This window comes from Anticarsia gemmatalis, chromosome Z, assembly GCF_050436995.1.
Source record: "Anticarsia gemmatalis isolate Benzon Research Colony breed Stoneville strain chromosome Z, ilAntGemm2 primary, whole genome shotgun sequence".
Taxonomy (NCBI): domain Eukaryota; kingdom Metazoa; phylum Arthropoda; class Insecta; order Lepidoptera; family Erebidae; genus Anticarsia; species Anticarsia gemmatalis.
The window spans coordinates 20,619,924-20,637,957 of NC_134776.1; the positions used below are offsets into that span (position 1 = coordinate 20,619,924).

The following is an 18,034-nucleotide window of genomic DNA, read 5'->3' on the forward strand; positions in this document are numbered from 1 at the left end:
GCGCTATATGCATTTGCATGTTGCATACACAATTGATTGTTAAAGCCATGCTGGGCGGTGATTGCATATTTTGTCCAACAAATAATGAACTTAAGCTCACGTGTGTTCAAATTTTACATTTTAATTTATTCGATCAGTCAGAATAAATTAACAGCACCACACTATAATGATTGTTCTATTACGTTGGGAGACCATAAGCTATCATTTACTAAAGAATGAAATTAAATATTCATACAATACCTTATCGCGGCTTTAGGGAAATATCTGATTGTTTACCTTTATATAGAAAAAAAAAACATACTTCTATAAAAAAGTACCTGTCTATCTGTTACGGGTTAACAGCTAAACTGCTGAACTTTCAATAAGCGATCATAGCGATAAGAGAAGACCCGGGATGAAACATAAGCTACCTTTTTATACCCGGGCAGAATAGCTCGAACCTATAAAATAATCGCATTAAAACGTGAATAAGCAATTCAGAATAATTATACCCATGTTCAACCGAGTGTTTGAAATGTGCTCAACAACAGCATCGCTGCAGCGTTTTGAAAACGCAGGAGCTTATTATAACTCAAGCATCGCTCGTTTACTATAGGGTATTCTTCTTTAAGTGATGGCTTAACTGCTTTCCTGTCTATTAGCTTAACCACGCGTACTTCTCTCGCGTAGCTACGATTAAATATATTTTTTAGTGGATTGTTATTTTTGATTCGCTGTGTTCAATCTCTAAGCTTAAATTAGTTTAAATATAAAGCTATTTTCCAACTCTAAAAAAAACAACGAAAAAATATTTTGGAGGCCCACTAGTATTTCATACCATCTTTCAAAATGCAACTGTATATCTGTGACGGTTCATGAGATTACCTACAGTTTGTAACAAATAATTGTTACTATTTGGGTAGGCACTTCAAAAGGGAGGGCATTGTTATGTTGTATATTGCATTCATAAACTCAAAAACCTAAACGTATTTCCAACAATCTCTTTATTTGAAACGCATATCTTACTATACACACATGAACGTACTCTAAACAATATGAATCCATCGTGAAACCGGAACGTTACTCAATAAAAGTAAATGCAATTTTGCGATATTAAAATCCATACACTGCTCTCAAACAAACATAAAATACGCTTCTATTTTTAAGCCCGGCTTTGAGTTTCATACAATCTCTTCGAAAGCAATAATTCTAAGTACTGAAACCATATTACTAGTTTCTAGTTTTATTTGTAATATCCTTCTCGAAGAGTATCGCATTACGAAACCAACCGAGCGCGGATACTTGCTTTTCTAAGTTTTGCAAACAAATATGTGTATTGTCTATCGAGCCCTTTTGTTTTTGTCTCGTATCATAACATGTATTTTGCCAATTAGTGTAGGATTTCTGAGAAACAATTAATCACCTTTTTGCTATTTTCTTTTACTGTTTTCGATATCTGAAGGGCAATAACGTTGCTTTTTGTTTTGGGATATATTGACCTTTTAACTATAATCTGTTATTAATCGGATTGTCTCTAAAAGCACTTTCATCTCTCAAATATTTCGAACGTTCGCGGTGTAACTCGATGAAAAAGTATCTGTAGCTCTACCATGAGTTGGCAACTATAGTCTCCCGCAGACACTGTAGTTAAAAAAATGTATGAAAACTCGAACAGCGCCTCTAGCGGATAGTTAAGGTACCAACATTGCTACCATGAGTTGCCATAGTTAGTAACGTGTAGTTAAATTAAACAACAGTGAATGTAGATTGGCTTTGTCGTTCATTCTTTCCGTACGATAATGGTACCATGAGTTACGAATTTGACAGATGCTATAGTAACGAACTATTACTATAGTAGTTACGGCACTCACCGACTTTTAGCTTCGTGAGAGCGTATTGTTTTACAAATAATTGAAGTTATTTTCCATTAAAAAATGTTCGATAGAACAAATATTGGTTGTGATATGTTTGAAACTGCTGCATTCAAAGATGAACGACGTGAACAAAGACATTTCAAAGTGGTATGCGGGAATTAAGTGGAAATCCCCTCAATCTCTCAATAATTGTAAAACAAAGTTTACAAAACTATATCGACTAACAAAGAAGTGTTTATAGAATTTTGTGATTTATTATGTCAACACACGGGTTTAAAATCATCTCAAAGAGTTTCATTAGCATCAAAGGTAAGCCTGTTAAGCTTACCTTTGATTTGTATGTATGTATTTGTATCAGCGTGTTGTTGGGGAGGCGAACCATTTTTTCCCAAGAGGCCACAAGGGTGATCATTGTAAAAGTTACTTCAGCTTTAAACCATGCAGTTTTTGCAAACATGTTCATAAAGTTTCCTAGGAAAGAGGATTATTTAAACAAAGATGAAAATAAAATTAGTTGTTAATTAGAATCCTTGCACTAGCACTAAAACGTTACTGAGGTGTTTTCTTTTGTCCCCGGCTGACAATAAACAAAAAGCAATAACACAAAATCAAAAATACACGAAAACGTCCCAAATTATATGTAAGCGACGACTTCTTATTTTTGTTGGTTAATACTACCATATCAATTTGAAACGTGTGTCGTATTTTCTCTCTGTCTGTCTTATGTGAATAGAAGGAGATAGAACTACAACACTCAAGCTTAGTCAAGTTACAGATTGAATGTTGACATTATGTCGCAAAACCACAGATTAAAAATCTTACTACGAATGATATAGTTTTAACTATAACGAAAGTAGTTAACGTCAACACAACTCATGGTACGAACATTTAAGCCCACTGTTGTAGTTGCGTTCTCACGTTAACTACTCTAGTTAAGTAAGGTGATTTAACTACGCCAACTCATGGTAGAGCTACTGTAGCGCGTTATCCTATAGTCGGAACTATTGAATAAAATATTGAGCGCTTGAATTTAAAAACTACAGGAAAAGAAAAACTAGCCTTCAATATTCTAGTGCCGATCAGCTATTCATGCATAATTTGGCAATAGCCATTCAAGCGTGTTTTCGGTACTTAACAATATTAGTTAAAGTCCTCACTTTATCACCGCCGAGATACCTAGCAACTACGTCTGTCGACATGGCCGACGAGCCAACGTAAATTACATATTCGTAATCGCATCAATCCCCGTGCAATATGAGATAGAATTCAATCTGCTATCGATGCCGCCGACATTTTTATATCAAAAAATATATCGGGGCCTCTAACATAATTTATATTTAAACCGATTACTGACCCGCTACTGCGAACGGGAATCCTGTTAAAATGATTAAAGCCTAGTACATCGCGCTAACGATGTTTGGGTTAGGCACAGTATATTATAAATGAACAAAATTGTTAACTTAAATCGAAATGTCGAAGCAAAATCGTAAAGTTCGGCAGCGTTTATGCCGGGAAATGACGAACCGGAGAGGCGGTGGGTAAGCGAAAATCGCACCAATAAGAATACTTGGTTTTGACAAACCCCCTTACCGCAGTTAATCCCATTGGCGGAGGCTTTCTTCGCACGCCGCCTAGCTACGTCGTACGAATCGCCGCAGCCGGTTTTACAACACAAAGCCAAATTCATTAGCATAAAGGGAAGGTTTTGGCTCATCTTTTTGTTCATTTTCTGTTGCTTTCCTTGTCGCATTGGCGTTGGACATTATAAAAAAGGTAAGAAGTGTTTCATTTAGGAAATTGCATTAAAAACTCGTGGAGACAAAAAAAGACTATAAGACCCCTGGAGCTACGTCCAATGTCCATAGTCTGGAGCCGTTTTAAAATACACGAGTGTTATAAAAAGCGTACATAATATTAACAGGCTTTATAATAACATTGTGTATTGGTAAAGTTTTTTGTCACTTTCAATCAATTTTGAAACTGTACTCGAGTGATAAAGACAAAACACTATACGTTTTCAATGCTTCCACGAAATGTATTAAAAGGACAGTTTGTAAATAAATACTTTAAATAAATACGCGTTGAATGCTGTACTATCTAGCGCCTAGCGGCCGAGAGTTATCAATAAGAGTTGATCCGGCTTTGAGATCAAATAGTAATAATAAATAGTGCTTTGAACTAAGACCTGAGCCGATTAAGTTGAGCTTTATGGGTTGTTTATTAATACGAACTAATAACTTACTGTAATAGTAAACCTTGAAATTGCAAGTTTTGGTAAAACAAATATTAAAGCGTGAGTAGTAGTAAGATTTCTGGTTTTATTTTCGTCGAATATTTATTTATGTAATTACCGCAGCTAACAACTACCATTACAGGTGTACTACCCAATGCGGTAGTTATGTCACAATTACATATTTATTTTAGTACTTAGTCTATGTATTTATCAACAATACATATTATATTAATAAAACTTTAACTTAAACCTACGTGACTTTTCAAACGGTAAACAGCGTGTGTACTTAACTTGCCACAAAGGTTTCCGGAGAAAGGGATTTTTCACGTTGCATAAAGGAAAGTCTAAACGTCATTCTCGCCCTCCCTCACTCCCTCCCACTTTTAAAAAGGGTGTCAGAAATTCACATGATTGTGTTTAAGGTTATAGTAGATACCTGGTGTCCTGAAACACATGCTACGAGCCTAGCTTAAGCACCAGTCTCCCACAATATGCCTTAATTTATACATTGCCTCAAAACTACTACGTTGTATTTTTGTACATTGTGGAGAAATAAAAATATATTATTACTAGCTGACCTGACAAACGTTGTTTTGTCATATAAATAAATAAACTTTAGGGTTTGAAAAATAAATGTTGGTCGATAGTCAGACCTACTCAATATGCTCACAAAATCTTATGAAAATCGGTCGAGACGTTTCGGAGAAGTACAGTAACTAACATTGTTACATTAAAATTTTATAACGCCAAATAACTGCATATCACTATTGTATTTAAAAAATATTTAAAAGTCTGATTAATGGTGGATGAATGGTTTCTTTGTTAGGCACTACTCTGTAAGAAGGTTCCGATGTTCGTGAGAGTTGAAATATGTAATGTTTGCAGGATGATGAGCGCCGGTTCGTTGACCTCACCACCTTCGGCTTCTTCGCCGGGGGCATCCTCGATGTGCAGATGGTTAACTTCATGCTGCCAGCAGGCCCCGTGTATGGCGAGGTAAGGACATTAAAGTAATTCTTTGTATTCAACGGCTTGAACTTCAAAACTTCGAATTCACTTTCAAAAGTTTCGCCAGTTTAAGCTCTTAAAATGATATTATTATGAATTAAAAACAAAATTCGGAGAAAATAATGCAAAAAATTGCTATTTTGGAGTTATAATTTGTAGAGTTTGTATTTAAGATTAATTTCTAGGATTTGAATTTTCATATACTTACCTGAAACGGTGAATTGAAATTTAAGTGGGTTGAAATGAACTTGTCGGCAGCAGTCTAGAACAGTAGAACGATTTTCTACAATTGGAACCATCGAGTATCGATAGTCTGACATTTAAATGTACTGTAAAAATTGTTTCTTACTCGTACTTTCGCTACACGCGCAGAACAGATTGTCATACAATTTTTTTCGATAGCCAGACGATAGTAATAGAGAATCGAGCTGTAGGTATGTAACTTTTGAACGTCTGTCTGCCAATTAGTCGAAAAACGACTAAAAACTGTTCTTTTCCGTGATTATATTAATATTATTATCTCCATATTCAGTTATTATGATGTTGTGTTTTTACTTTTTATCCTAATAAAAATATAGTTAAACTAAAAGGTATGATGGCAGTAATAAGAAGGAGTTATTTTAAGACCGTCAGGCAAATAAAGAAAAATTCAAATGAATAGAAGATGACTTTGAAAGTTCATTAAAGTTTGAAAGTAGCTCTAATTTCAAGAGCTCAGAATAAACGGTACAGAGCCGTGACGTCATTCGTCCTTTTAAATGATTGCAAAATGTTTTATTTTGGTATTTTTTTATCCGTCTGGTATAAACCAAATGGATTGAGCCGATATTTTCCTGAAATTGTTTTGACAAATCCGCTTTATGCAATTCCACAAATAGAAGCCATAGGAGGTTACTCGTACATGCAAAATAATTTCGCATCGGTCTGCATTAAACGAATATCCATTTTTTAATCTCCTTTGATTTCGTATGAGCAATATTTTTAATTAAAATGGAGAAAGACTCGGTTAGATTACGAACTAAAAAGGACAAGGAAGAAATACATTTCCATATTTTCTTACACGGAATAAAATGTTATTTGTGTAGCTTACTAATGGTTGTTTCTTTTACTTTGTAGCCGACATTTGTAAAACCTTTGCCACAATTATAAATACTCTTGCTAAGTACAATTATAAATACACGGACTGTCTCTGAAAGAAATTAATTAACTTGAAGTAGTACAAAGTGGTTGAGGGAAATGACGAATGAGTTTTTAATATAATTCTAGGATTATATGAATTGCCTGATGTTTTATGTATGCTATCGTAAGCAGGCCATACCGCATAAGTTACCGGTCTTAAACGTGTTAGTGTCCCTAAGTGAGTCTCAGGTAGTCTTGGACTTAATTAGATTGCAAGGACGCCTGTGATGTGACGTCACTTATGTTTGCAACAGTTCTGAGGTGATATCTCTTGTAGGCGATTATTTTGGGTGGGCTTAAATTAACGCCATAAGGCTGCGTTTCCAGATTTGTACGAGTACACGTAACGGGAGTGTATAATTAAAATCGTTTTATTAGCTTCGCTCCAATAAGCTCAGCTCTCGCGAAATGTTTCAGCAGATGTTGTTCGTAAAAAACGAGCAAAAGATAGATGCAAAAAGCTTCAGCAGCTTAGCCAAAAAATTTTGTTTGAAAGAGATAGGACTATTTCAGTTGATGTGTTCTGGAAAGAGACTGTTACACATCCTCACTTCGCTCATCAGAGTTCCATTTCATAGTGTCGCTACGAAACCTCGCATAGCTCAGTAGCCTAGCACATATTTGGCCAAAACGCAGCCTAACTCTGAAATATCAGTGAAATTTCAGCTACACACTTTAACCTTAATTGTAGTGACTCAATTACAGCGGCACTTATAATTGAGTGACGTTTCAGCGCTCGGTTCGACCAAATATTTGGTTGTTTGCGCCTCTGAGTGTTGACGTTAATTTGTAAACGTACCTGAAAATAATTAACTGGGCTTTCTACTAGAGGTTTGAGAGAGAGTGAGAGGTTTTTTACAAAATGCATTTAGGTAGGTATAAGCGCGTTTTTTGCCACGCGCGCTAACCTTACGAGCGTGGACGCGCTTAAAAGCTCTCATTAACCCATGTCGATATTGTCTCTCTATTTCGAGTACACACGCCCCTGTATGTCCGATTTTATTAAACGCGTGCATGGCTTGTGTGCCGAAACGTCGGTAGCTATACGCGTTGAAAAAACGCTACTTTGAAATTGCTGTAACAGAATTACTTTGCTGACTATAGGTGACTGAAAAAGGCTGTCAGAAATCACGAAATTTTCTTAAAATATTCGTTTATTCTATAAATAGTTCAATCATTTTGGGTACCGATCATATCGGTTTCAATAACCAACATAACAATGTATAAAACAGCGGGCAATTAACCACTTTCAAGACTGCAATCATCCCACCAATTATCATAATGTGGAAAGTAGATCCACAGTAACCGCTTTTGAAAAGAATTTAATTTTTCCCAGTGCTGCACAATCCGCTTAAATGACATCAAAGAGCAGTACAAATATATCAAACTAAGAGGATTGCTTGCGTAGATGTGCTTACTAATTGCTTGAAAATTACCGTTGCCTCGCAACTTAACAATCGAATATGACTGAGTGAATGAGTTATTGAAAGAGCTGCAAGAATAAGTTATTTTTTGCGAACTTACATAAAGAAAGTTCGCAAAGAATTAAGTCGACAACAATAGGTTGAGACTTTGAAAAGTAAAAATATATTTCGTTTGATATTTTATTCAATAGAAAAAAGGATTATAAAATAAAATGTTTATATTTGCATGGAAGTCCTTTGTGGCTAAAAATAGAACACTTTTCATTGCACGTTATGAGAAAAGGTCAGAGGTCGTTTGTGAGGAAAAGTCATTTAAAATATTCGCAGTGCAAGTCACCGGAGCTCACACAATTTACAGCCTCGCCATTGGCCATCGGGTAATAGTTTGTACGTGTTTCTAATTATTATACAAACTAGCTGACCCGCGCAACTTCGCTTGCGTCACAAAACAGAATGAGTCATATTTTTCCCCGTTTTTGTAACATTTTTTTACTGGTACGGTCGTAGCGTGATGATATTATAGCCTATAGTCTTTCTCGATAAATGGGCTATCTAACACTGAAAAAATTTTCAAATCGGACCAGTAGTTCCTGAGATAAGCGCATTCAAACAAACAAACTCTTCAGCTTTATTATATTAGTATAGATATACAAGTGCTTATATTCCATTGAGGCTGCATCGCTCAATAAATAAGTTGACGGTACGCGCCACTGATTGGAAAAATATAAAATATATATTTTGAACGCAATGTCAATATAGTCTTGAAAATGTAAATAAATTGTGCGATAATTTTTATTTTAAATGTGAAATGTATGTTTGGTTGTGTGTATCTTATTTAAATATCTGTGTAATAAAACAAAATCACAGTCGGACAAGTTTACATTTTCACGTTTTTGTTGAAACAAAATTACTAAATATTCATTCTAATAGCGTGACTATATCACGCTATTAGAATAACTACTGTATGAGAGGTAGACCTAGTCAAAAACCAACACGCCACTTGCTGCAAAGCTTACAAACTTAAGTTGCTACGTTCGCATCCATACATACAGTCTGGGTCTACCTCTATGGGAAAAAAGAAAATAAATGAAAATTTTACAGTAGAGAATATTATTTTGTATGAGAATAAACTGGTGATGTAGTACGAGGTTCATTTATAACAATAAATAATAAAGCGTTCCTACAAAGTTGATTCGTAAGCCATCTCATTATTTCCTCATAGCATTCTGACGTAGTGCTCGCTCGGCCGACTAATTTGAATAATGTCGTAAACGCAACTATGAAGTGAACTGAAAGATGCTTCACGTTTAAAAGTTTCAACGAAATGCAATGTAAATAGGTCACGAGTCTGTTGGGACTATACTTAGATGCGTTTGTAACATAATGATAAATTTAAATAGTAAGTACTGTATGACAAAATGTATGGATGTGAATGAAGAATGAAGAATGAATGAATGAATGAATGAATGAATGAATGAATGAATGAATGAATAAATGAATGAATGAATGAATGAATGAATGAATGAATGAATGAATGAATGAATGAATGAATGAATGAATGAATGAATGAATGAATGAATGAATGAATGAATGAATGAATGAATGAATGAATTAATTAATTAATTAATTAATGAATGCAAGGGAAGTTTCTAATGATTGTACTAAGTGGCGTTCTTTGGTTTCTGCCTATGGATATGCGAAAAAGATATGATCAGATGTATGTATGAATTATGTACAATATTGAGGTCCAGTTTCAAGATACATAGATAAGCGTTAGTTAACCTATCTATACTAATATTATAAAGCTGAAGAGTTTGTTCGTTTGATTGTTTGTTTGAACGCGCTAATCTCAGGAATTACAGGTCCGATTTGAAAAATTATTTCAGTGTTAGTTAGCCCATTTATCGAGGAAGGTTATAGGCTATATATCATCACGCTACGACCAAAAGGAGCAGAGTACCAGTAAAAAATGTTACAAAAACGGAGAAAAAATTCACCCATTCTCTCTTAAGAAGATGCGCGGGTCAGCTAGTCATTAAGATAAAGTAACAGCAAGTTTATTGTGTTAAAAATATTGAGGTCCAGTTTCGCGAAATAAAGCGTCGGTTTCTCTCTGATAAAAAAAGTCACAGCAAGTTTATTAAAAAAGCTAGTCAATATTCCATTTGATAACCTTTACAGAGGTAGTGGAAGCGGTATTCATATTCGTTTGAACTGAGATAGTTTGGTCATGTAAAGCAATAACGGATGTTTGTCAAAAAATATTCACTTTGTGGGAGTAATGAAAATATCGCTAGCGGATGCCCTAGGAATGCAAACACAGGTCATATTGGCAATATTTCCTCAAAAAAGCCACGTGCACTCTCGTAACCAGTCCTTTGCCATTTCAGAGCAAGAATGACATAAAATTGATGCAACGTAAAGTCGCTTATGCCGTTATTCTACTGACGCGGAGATTTATGAATGTTGAATGTGCGAAAGGAGTTTGCAGCGAGTGTAGCAAATGGAGTCTTATCTCTGCCTGCTTACATGAAAGAGGTGTGATTTTATTTATGTATTATTGGAAATGAAAAGACAGCACCTTTTGAATCTATATTTTGAAATTTGCATACAAAATCCCCAACCGCACCGCACTTGGTCAGCGTAATGGACTCAAGGCCTAACCCCTCCCTCGTCCGCGAGGAGACCTTTGCCCAACAATGAGACGGTTAAGACACAGTAGTTAATGGATTGAAAAAAAATAATCACCGAAATGTATGTATGTGTATAAAATAAGTTGGATAATTATTTTTTAATACGTAACTGTCGTGACAAGATTTATATTAAATCGATGGGTTCAAAATTCTCACGGGAAATAAATCAACGGCATAAAATTGTACTATACCCAGACGAAGTCGGACTGGCCCGACAGAAGTAACAAGTAGACAAAGGGCTTGAAAACTCTCTTTGTTTATATTCGTTTATTGTGTCCATTAGGTCCTATTATATTAGTGCATTGAAAATGATGCGCTACATTTACAGAAATAAGTATGATATTTGAGTGGTAAATGTTTTCAAGATTAAATCAGCAAGTTTTTGACATCATTTTCTATCTGGACTTATTTTCTATTCTACCTATTGTCAAAGTACGCACCAGTTAACTTTGAGTTTGTGAATTTAGCAACATGTAAACATTTCTCGTGCACTTCTGGTCTTTCTTTCTTTACATACGTACATACATACATCAAATCACGCCTCTTTCCATGGAGATAGGCGGAAGTCCTTAAAAAATCCTTGCATTTGTCTGCTTTTCTGCATTTATTCTTTATCTTTTGCCCAGGGGTTTTGATGTATGTTTGAAGACTGTATATGGGCATTAAAGTTGGACAAACAATGCTATTCCCGAACTCCATTCTTGTCAATATTTTGCAACTGTAGTTCGATCTTTTCAAGCCCGCTTTCGATATCTGCATTCTTCTTCAGCATATTGTGAAATATTAAAACACATTTCCGTGTCCAAAATATTCAATATATTGGAAATACTTTAACATTATACTTTCAAAGAATTCTGTTTCAGACCCAGTATTGGGAAGTATCTTCGGATATTTTTCATATTCATAAAATACAATAAATCCTAACTAAAAACATTATATTATAAAAAAATAAGTGTCGATGGATCTGTTTGTAAATTTTTAATAAAATCTATAGACTAAGTTGAACGAAGTCTAAGGTCCTTACTGCAATTTTTTTTATCATTGTATTAAATGCTATACTACTGGCCGTTGGACATTTTTTACAAGTCAGTGCAGGGTGCAAGGTCAGCGGCCAAATCACATGGGTCCCGGGTTGGACATAGCTTTAATGGCTTTTTCCTAAGTTATCCTAAATATTGCCAATAGGTTCGCTCTCTGTTACATGGTACTAATTGTGATTGTTCATAAACCTCAGCCTACACCTTCAATTATAACAAACATGATTCTATGAATGTAAAATATAATAGAGTGCGTACCATGTACCCGGTCTCGTTGATTGCAATAACTAAAAGCTTTACAACTTTGTTTGTATGTTTGTACAATTCCGAGCACGCAGGATTACTTTTAGTTTGTTTTTAATATAATACTCGTCATGCATAGTGCGGCGGTCGTTCCTGGTTTTCCCAGGTTGTCCTAGTTTAGATCGCGGGGCGCGACCCGGCGGTGCTTCAGTACCTGAGGCACAATTTAATATTTATTTATCGTATGTTTAGTCGTCAACTGAGTGTTAAAGTTCCTCAAACCGGCGTTTTATATGGCTTAACGACTGTTACCTTACTTGATAGAATCTGGGGCCGACCTTTCAGGTGCCTTTGTAAGCACTAATACCACTAAACGGCCACCCATCTACGGAATATCCGTTCGGAAAGTGGTTTAACTTAATTATCTTTTACCAGCCGGTGAGCGTACGCAACTAGCTTTGAACGACGCTCGAACAAGATTGGTCGATGACTTAATTTAATGTTGACGGGAACATCTGAAATAGTGTAGCTCAAAATAGGGGAAACTGGCGTAAACGAGAAAAGGTTTATATAGTGTGTAGAGAAAAGCTATTAATGATAATGATGACTATAACCGTAATCGATAAACAAAGATTTGCTATGTTTAAGACTCGAACAGACATTAAATAAGGTCTAAAAACCTGATTTATTACGGACACTGACGACTATAATTTATTTTACTTATGCCCGGTTTCTGACTACATTTAGCGGTAGTATATCGAGATTAAACGCTATTGAATTTGTGTACCGCTAAATGTACCTCAGAAACCGGGGGTTAGTGCCTTTAAAAACTAGAAAACTCAAAAAAGCACCATGAACGTACGCAATATCTGTGTTTAGACGTCAAAATCGGTAGAATTCAGTTATATTTTTCCAGCTAATGGATTTAGAGAGAGCTGCTCTAGTTCAGTTATTGGTATTAGTTTGATTCTTCGAATCAGGTAATGGTTTAGCTGTCACACGCACAACCACTTCACGTCCTTTCACATATAAAAGCGCGAAAGCAGAGCAATATTGAATGTTAGGGCTATTTCAAACGTACCACAACGACAAAACGTGGTCGGGTGCATATTTTCCTATTGAAATGAGATACAAGATACACGTACCACATTTTACCGCCGTTATGGATCACGTGTTTCATATTACCAATTCGCGACCACATAGCAACCACATCGCGACTGCAACGCGACGGCAACGCAACTGCAGGTACTGCGGAACTATCGGCCGGTCACATGACATGTTTCGTCGATACCACAACGCAACTGCAAAAAGCTGCGGCGGCAGTATACGCATGAACCAGATTTTGTCGCTGCCTCGTGGTGTGGTTATGGCACGTGTAAACCAAGCCTTACTGTGATATTGATTTCAACTCGTTTATTGAAAGTTTTCCGAGAAATATTAAATGCGAGATAATATTTCATATTTTACTATTATAATGTCACCTGCTGCCCACGCTCTGCGTAGGTGTAGATGCAATTAACACGCCCACGTTTCGCTGCCATTGTTTCAGTTTCAATGTACAACTGGGAGTTGGGTGCTATATGCTGCGAAATTAAAAATGTTTTAATCAAAATTGTTGAAATATACTTACTTACATGCCGTTGTGGCCCCTTTGGTAATGTATCAGTCGGATACATTACCTAACGGCTGGCCACGAGGTCCCGGGTTAGGTTAGGTTAGAGTTTTGGCCGCGTCGGGGCTGCGGTTGCGTGCTTTAAGCGATCCCGCAGCCTCGACATTATGCAGAGGAGGCAACACCTTGGTGGTTTAGTGGGTAGGCCTAGCCCTTCTGGTTCGGAGAGCCCCACATACCCCAGCGCTCCCCCGGGCGCTGGGGATGCAATTTCATGCATTAACCAAGTAAAAAAAAAAAAAAAAGGTTAGAGTTTTGGAGTTTGGTATATAGCAGTAGGCTCGCCACCCTATGGCGTTGATCAATGGCGAAACGAGCATGTGGACGTTAGCGCCTAACGCTCAGGCTTCAAGTGGTCGAATATCACCTATATTCCGAGATATTGTCGATTTACAATATTTGGTGTCAGTATCACTAGAGACTATCCGTTAGACGTAGTGACATAAGATTTATGAAGATATCTATCTCGCCCGACAAGCATTGAGGCATTGTTTTACCCGAACTCGAAGCCCAATCGAAGCGCAAATATTATCGTATTTCAGCCAATTAGTGCAAAACCTGCCAATACCTAATAACTAGACTGAAACATTATTCTCGTCCGACAATTTAGCAGTGAGTCTTGATATGCACAGTTTATCAAGATTATTATTAAGAATTCTGTGTATTTCCGTAAATTAAGTAGCTTTATCGGACAGGCCACTGTCATCTACATAAGTCTTTGTGTCACTGATGTACTAATTTTGGAATTTTATATATCTCCGCCAGCCGCGAATCTTGCATTCAAAGCTCTCTTGTAATGCCCGGTTTCTGAGTACATTTAGCGGTGGTTTATCTATTCAATGGCATTTTTATATGAGTTTAAACGCTATTGAATAGATAAACTACCGCTAAATGTACCTCAGGAACCGGGGGTAAGTTGTTGCATAAAGTCGGTCTATCTTTTAACAAGAAGTATATTAACATGGTCGCCAATTAAGTTAAGATTTTAGTTTCGGAGATGCAAATAACGAACGACAAGAAACTCAGAGCTAGCTTATACAATTATTATACTAATTAATTACTGTGCGCGGTAACGAATACAACTACAAACTAAGTAATTCAAAGCTAAGATTTGTATTTATGCTCGGTACATGTTGGCGACTTATTATAAAGCCGTTTGACCACGCCAAAATAAGTATCAGATGAAATTTTGATAGATATTTCTATACATTTATCTAGCTTTCTTTGGTGTTTATTTATTAATTTATTGGGTCACCAACAGTTGACATATAACATTTTGTTAAAAGGTATAGTAACTTAAAAAGGCATTCCTATTATGTATACCTGTGACTGGTGAACACATCTTACTGCCCCCTATGGAAATGAAGGCGTGATTTAAATACGTTTGCATATTTATTTAGCAGATAAGTTACGTATCACATATTCAAAAACCATAAAACTAGTCTCTAATGTCGTAATATTTATCTAGCAGATCTATCATATATCCAAGAACCATAAAACTAGTCCCTAATGTGGTAACTTTGTTCGCAGTACGGCTTCACCCTCGACCGGACGATAAACGCGGCCATCAGCCCGTACTTGGCTCAAGCCAACTCAGCGACCTGCTTCCTCAAGGACAGTGATAACAGCATCCTGTCACCTCAGCATCCGGCCATCGTGTTCTTGAAGATGGACTTCGTGAACCTGAGGCTAAACATCACTTGCAAAGCGAAGACTCCGCTGCATATTTACCAGAATCGATCTGTTATTCCTGCTTGTAAGTAACACTTTTGTATGACTAGTTTTTGAGAACTAACAATAGCCCCCTTTACACACACACTCTATCGCGCATGAAACAACAATCGCGCGTGAAAGAGCGCGCGAAGACCGCGCTGCTTTCCTGCAAAATAAACATAAACAAAAGAAAATCTTGCATAGAGAGAAGAGATTAAAATAAAATCCTTAAATATCTACGTGTATGAAACGGTTATAAAATCGTAAAGAAGTACATTTTTTTTATTAACTTTTTCAATTGCATAAAGCAAAGGAATTATGCAATAATATTTCAGCTTAAAAATATGGTTGGTAAGAAGAATCTCTTCGAAGTGGGTCAGGCAATCACATTTAATCTTTGAAAGTTGATTACGATCGGCCTCCTAGGAAAGAAGCTTAGTTTTAGAACCAAGGACTTTTACTTTATTATATTGAAGGCCTGTTGATAAAATATCCGCTGCCGATTGCGGTGGCATTTCGCTCACCTAGATGGTACCGCTTAGAGTAGAACGAACTTTGGTATCAGAGGTAACGAATGCGTTGTAATTTCGTTTGTTTCTCATGATAATTTTATCTGAACTAATTCGAATTCAAAACTGCGTCCTTCGTATCAAAATAGAATAAGAAAAGGTCGTAAACCCACAGGTTCAATATTGGTATTAGTTAAACCACAACTTTGAATGTGTCCTAACAGTGTCTTTATTTGAACAGATCAACCCAAGACAGCTGATAAGTGCTCACACGCGCTTCTACCTATCACCAAAGAAACGAGAAATGGATTCGATTACTACAATACAAGTGTAAGTTACTTTAATTAAAATTCCTATTTAAGCCGAATGCAGAAATGTTCGTAAATATTACGCCGTTTTCAAGTATTTTGCTGCTTTTGTCACTTTGACGTGTATTGTAGCGACAGAAATATTTTTCGGCATCACTTGAAATTTAATGATGATCGCTCCTTTTTGTTTTAAACATTTATTCCTATAATATACTCGTGCAATAATGTTTTACATGTATTCTTCTTGCCAAGCTTCATAGCTTGTTGGCTCTTTTCTGCATTAACCGTATAATTTGTATTTCATGTATATTCTTTTCTTCTAATTTTATATAATCATAACTCAGTCACTTTACAAAGGTTGCCATTTTATACCACTATCGACAACAGAGTAGCTATCGAGCTTATATAAACAACGCATCGGCGCATTCCGCATAAACTATTTTCAAAGTAATTCTCAATGTCAGAAGCTCGTTCCTTGTTAGAACCGACTGTAGAAATCCTCTACTTAAATAGTTATTTCTGATTGTACTACAAAAGGCTGAAGGCTGCAGTTGCAAAGGCTCCTTGGGGAGTAAAATCCTTCAAGTGTTGTTAAAACTCCCGGTTTCATTATGTTTTCCTTCGCTATTTAATTTACAATGCACAAATAACTTTGTGAAGAGACTTAGAGTGCACTTAGACCGCTGCTTTTGATAGTTAGGCGTCAGCTACACTGACTTTCTGACTTTCGGATTCTACATTCACTGAAATTTATGCAGTATCTTAGAATGGTATACACGCGAAGACTAAAAACTCATGGCATGGTGTCTACCTGCAACAAATCCATCCGCCTCGGGCTGTAACCGCGACGTAATATTAGCTAATGTATTTTACATCCCGAGGGCATAAACCTGTTTTTATTTTACTTATGTGAAATACAATTTCAAATTCTAATTTGCAGTCCCGTGATATTGTCGAGTACGGTTGAAAATTGCGCTGTGAATTCTCAAAATCTGTTTGACGTTCAGCTATAAACTCGTTGAACTAAAATGGCGATGTATTTAGCGCACTAAAATCAAGTACTATACAATAAGCGGTTCACTAGAAACTTGTATCGAAGCCTCTACAAAGAGTTTAGTTATAATTGGGTACTTAACTGCCAAATCAGCTACTCTTTATGAAATATCAAAAACGCATTTTAGTACTTATAGAAATACGGTGTAGTGACGTCAAAGTTTCGTCGGTATTAAATTAGTGCCTAATAAATTGTTTCAGTCTGTAATAATTACAATTCCCACATAATTTATGAGCGTGAGCATTCTAGTTAAACCTTTATTTTATTTATTCACCAACAATACTAGGTACCAAATGAGTGCCTAATAATTTGAAAATTATTTACGAAAAAAATACGGAGTCAGAGGGTACCTAGTTGAACCTTTTACAAGTACAAGTCTAATATTTTTTCGTTAACCTAGACTAGTACTAAATTGTTGAATATTCCGCAGTTCGCGCTGTACGTGGCTACGCACGACGAGCAGGGATTATACAACTTGTACTTCAACAACTGTCCCAGCACGACCGCGGGACCACCAGTTACCGTCGTTGTAAGTATTAGATTAATAGATTATAATACTTGTTTAATCAATACTGATATTGTTAAATTATAGTTTGTTCGTTTGTTTGTTTGTTTGAACGTGCTTATCTCAGGAACTACTAGTGCGGTAGGTTCGGTAACGCAGAATCTAGGCTGACTAATCCTCTCACCACAATGGTAGTCTCAAACACTAGGCAAAACACCTCGCCTTTACCTCCAGATACCAATGACTCGTCTCAGAGTCAAAACGGCCCTTCTGAGGGCCAAAACAGGTTTTTACACCCTCAAAACCGTACCTCACGGCGTCAACATGGTACGCCAAATCCATTTCAACCCACAGTAACTGTCGTGTCTATAAACATTGAAGGTTTCTCTCTAGAGAAATCTAAAATCCTCACAACGCTTTGCAAAAACATGCTATGTGACATTCTTTGCGTTCAAGAAACTCATAGGGGTCCAGAACAAAGTAGACCAATGATACAAGGGATGTCACTTATAGCTGAAATACCTCACGCAAAACACGGCAGTGCAATATTTGCAAATCCGTCACTTGCAATACAATCAGTGTCATGCAGCACAGAAAACGAAA

General features: G+C 36.4%; 1 protein-coding gene across 1 annotated transcript in view; it reads left to right on the forward strand.

Moving 5' to 3' along the window:
* The window catches only part of LOC142986213 (protein GPR107), a 67,234-nt gene that overhangs the window by 21,337 nt on the left and 27,863 nt on the right, over positions 1-18,034 (forward strand). Inside the window, exons 2-5 of the mRNA XM_076134562.1 lie at positions 4,972-5,082; positions 14,873-15,098; positions 15,806-15,894; positions 17,357-17,455. Of these exons, the coding sequence (XP_075990677.1) occupies positions 4,972-5,082; positions 14,873-15,098; positions 15,806-15,894; positions 17,357-17,455 (525 nt within the window). The remainder of the gene's footprint in view (positions 1-4,971; positions 5,083-14,872; positions 15,099-15,805; positions 15,895-17,356; positions 17,456-18,034) is intronic.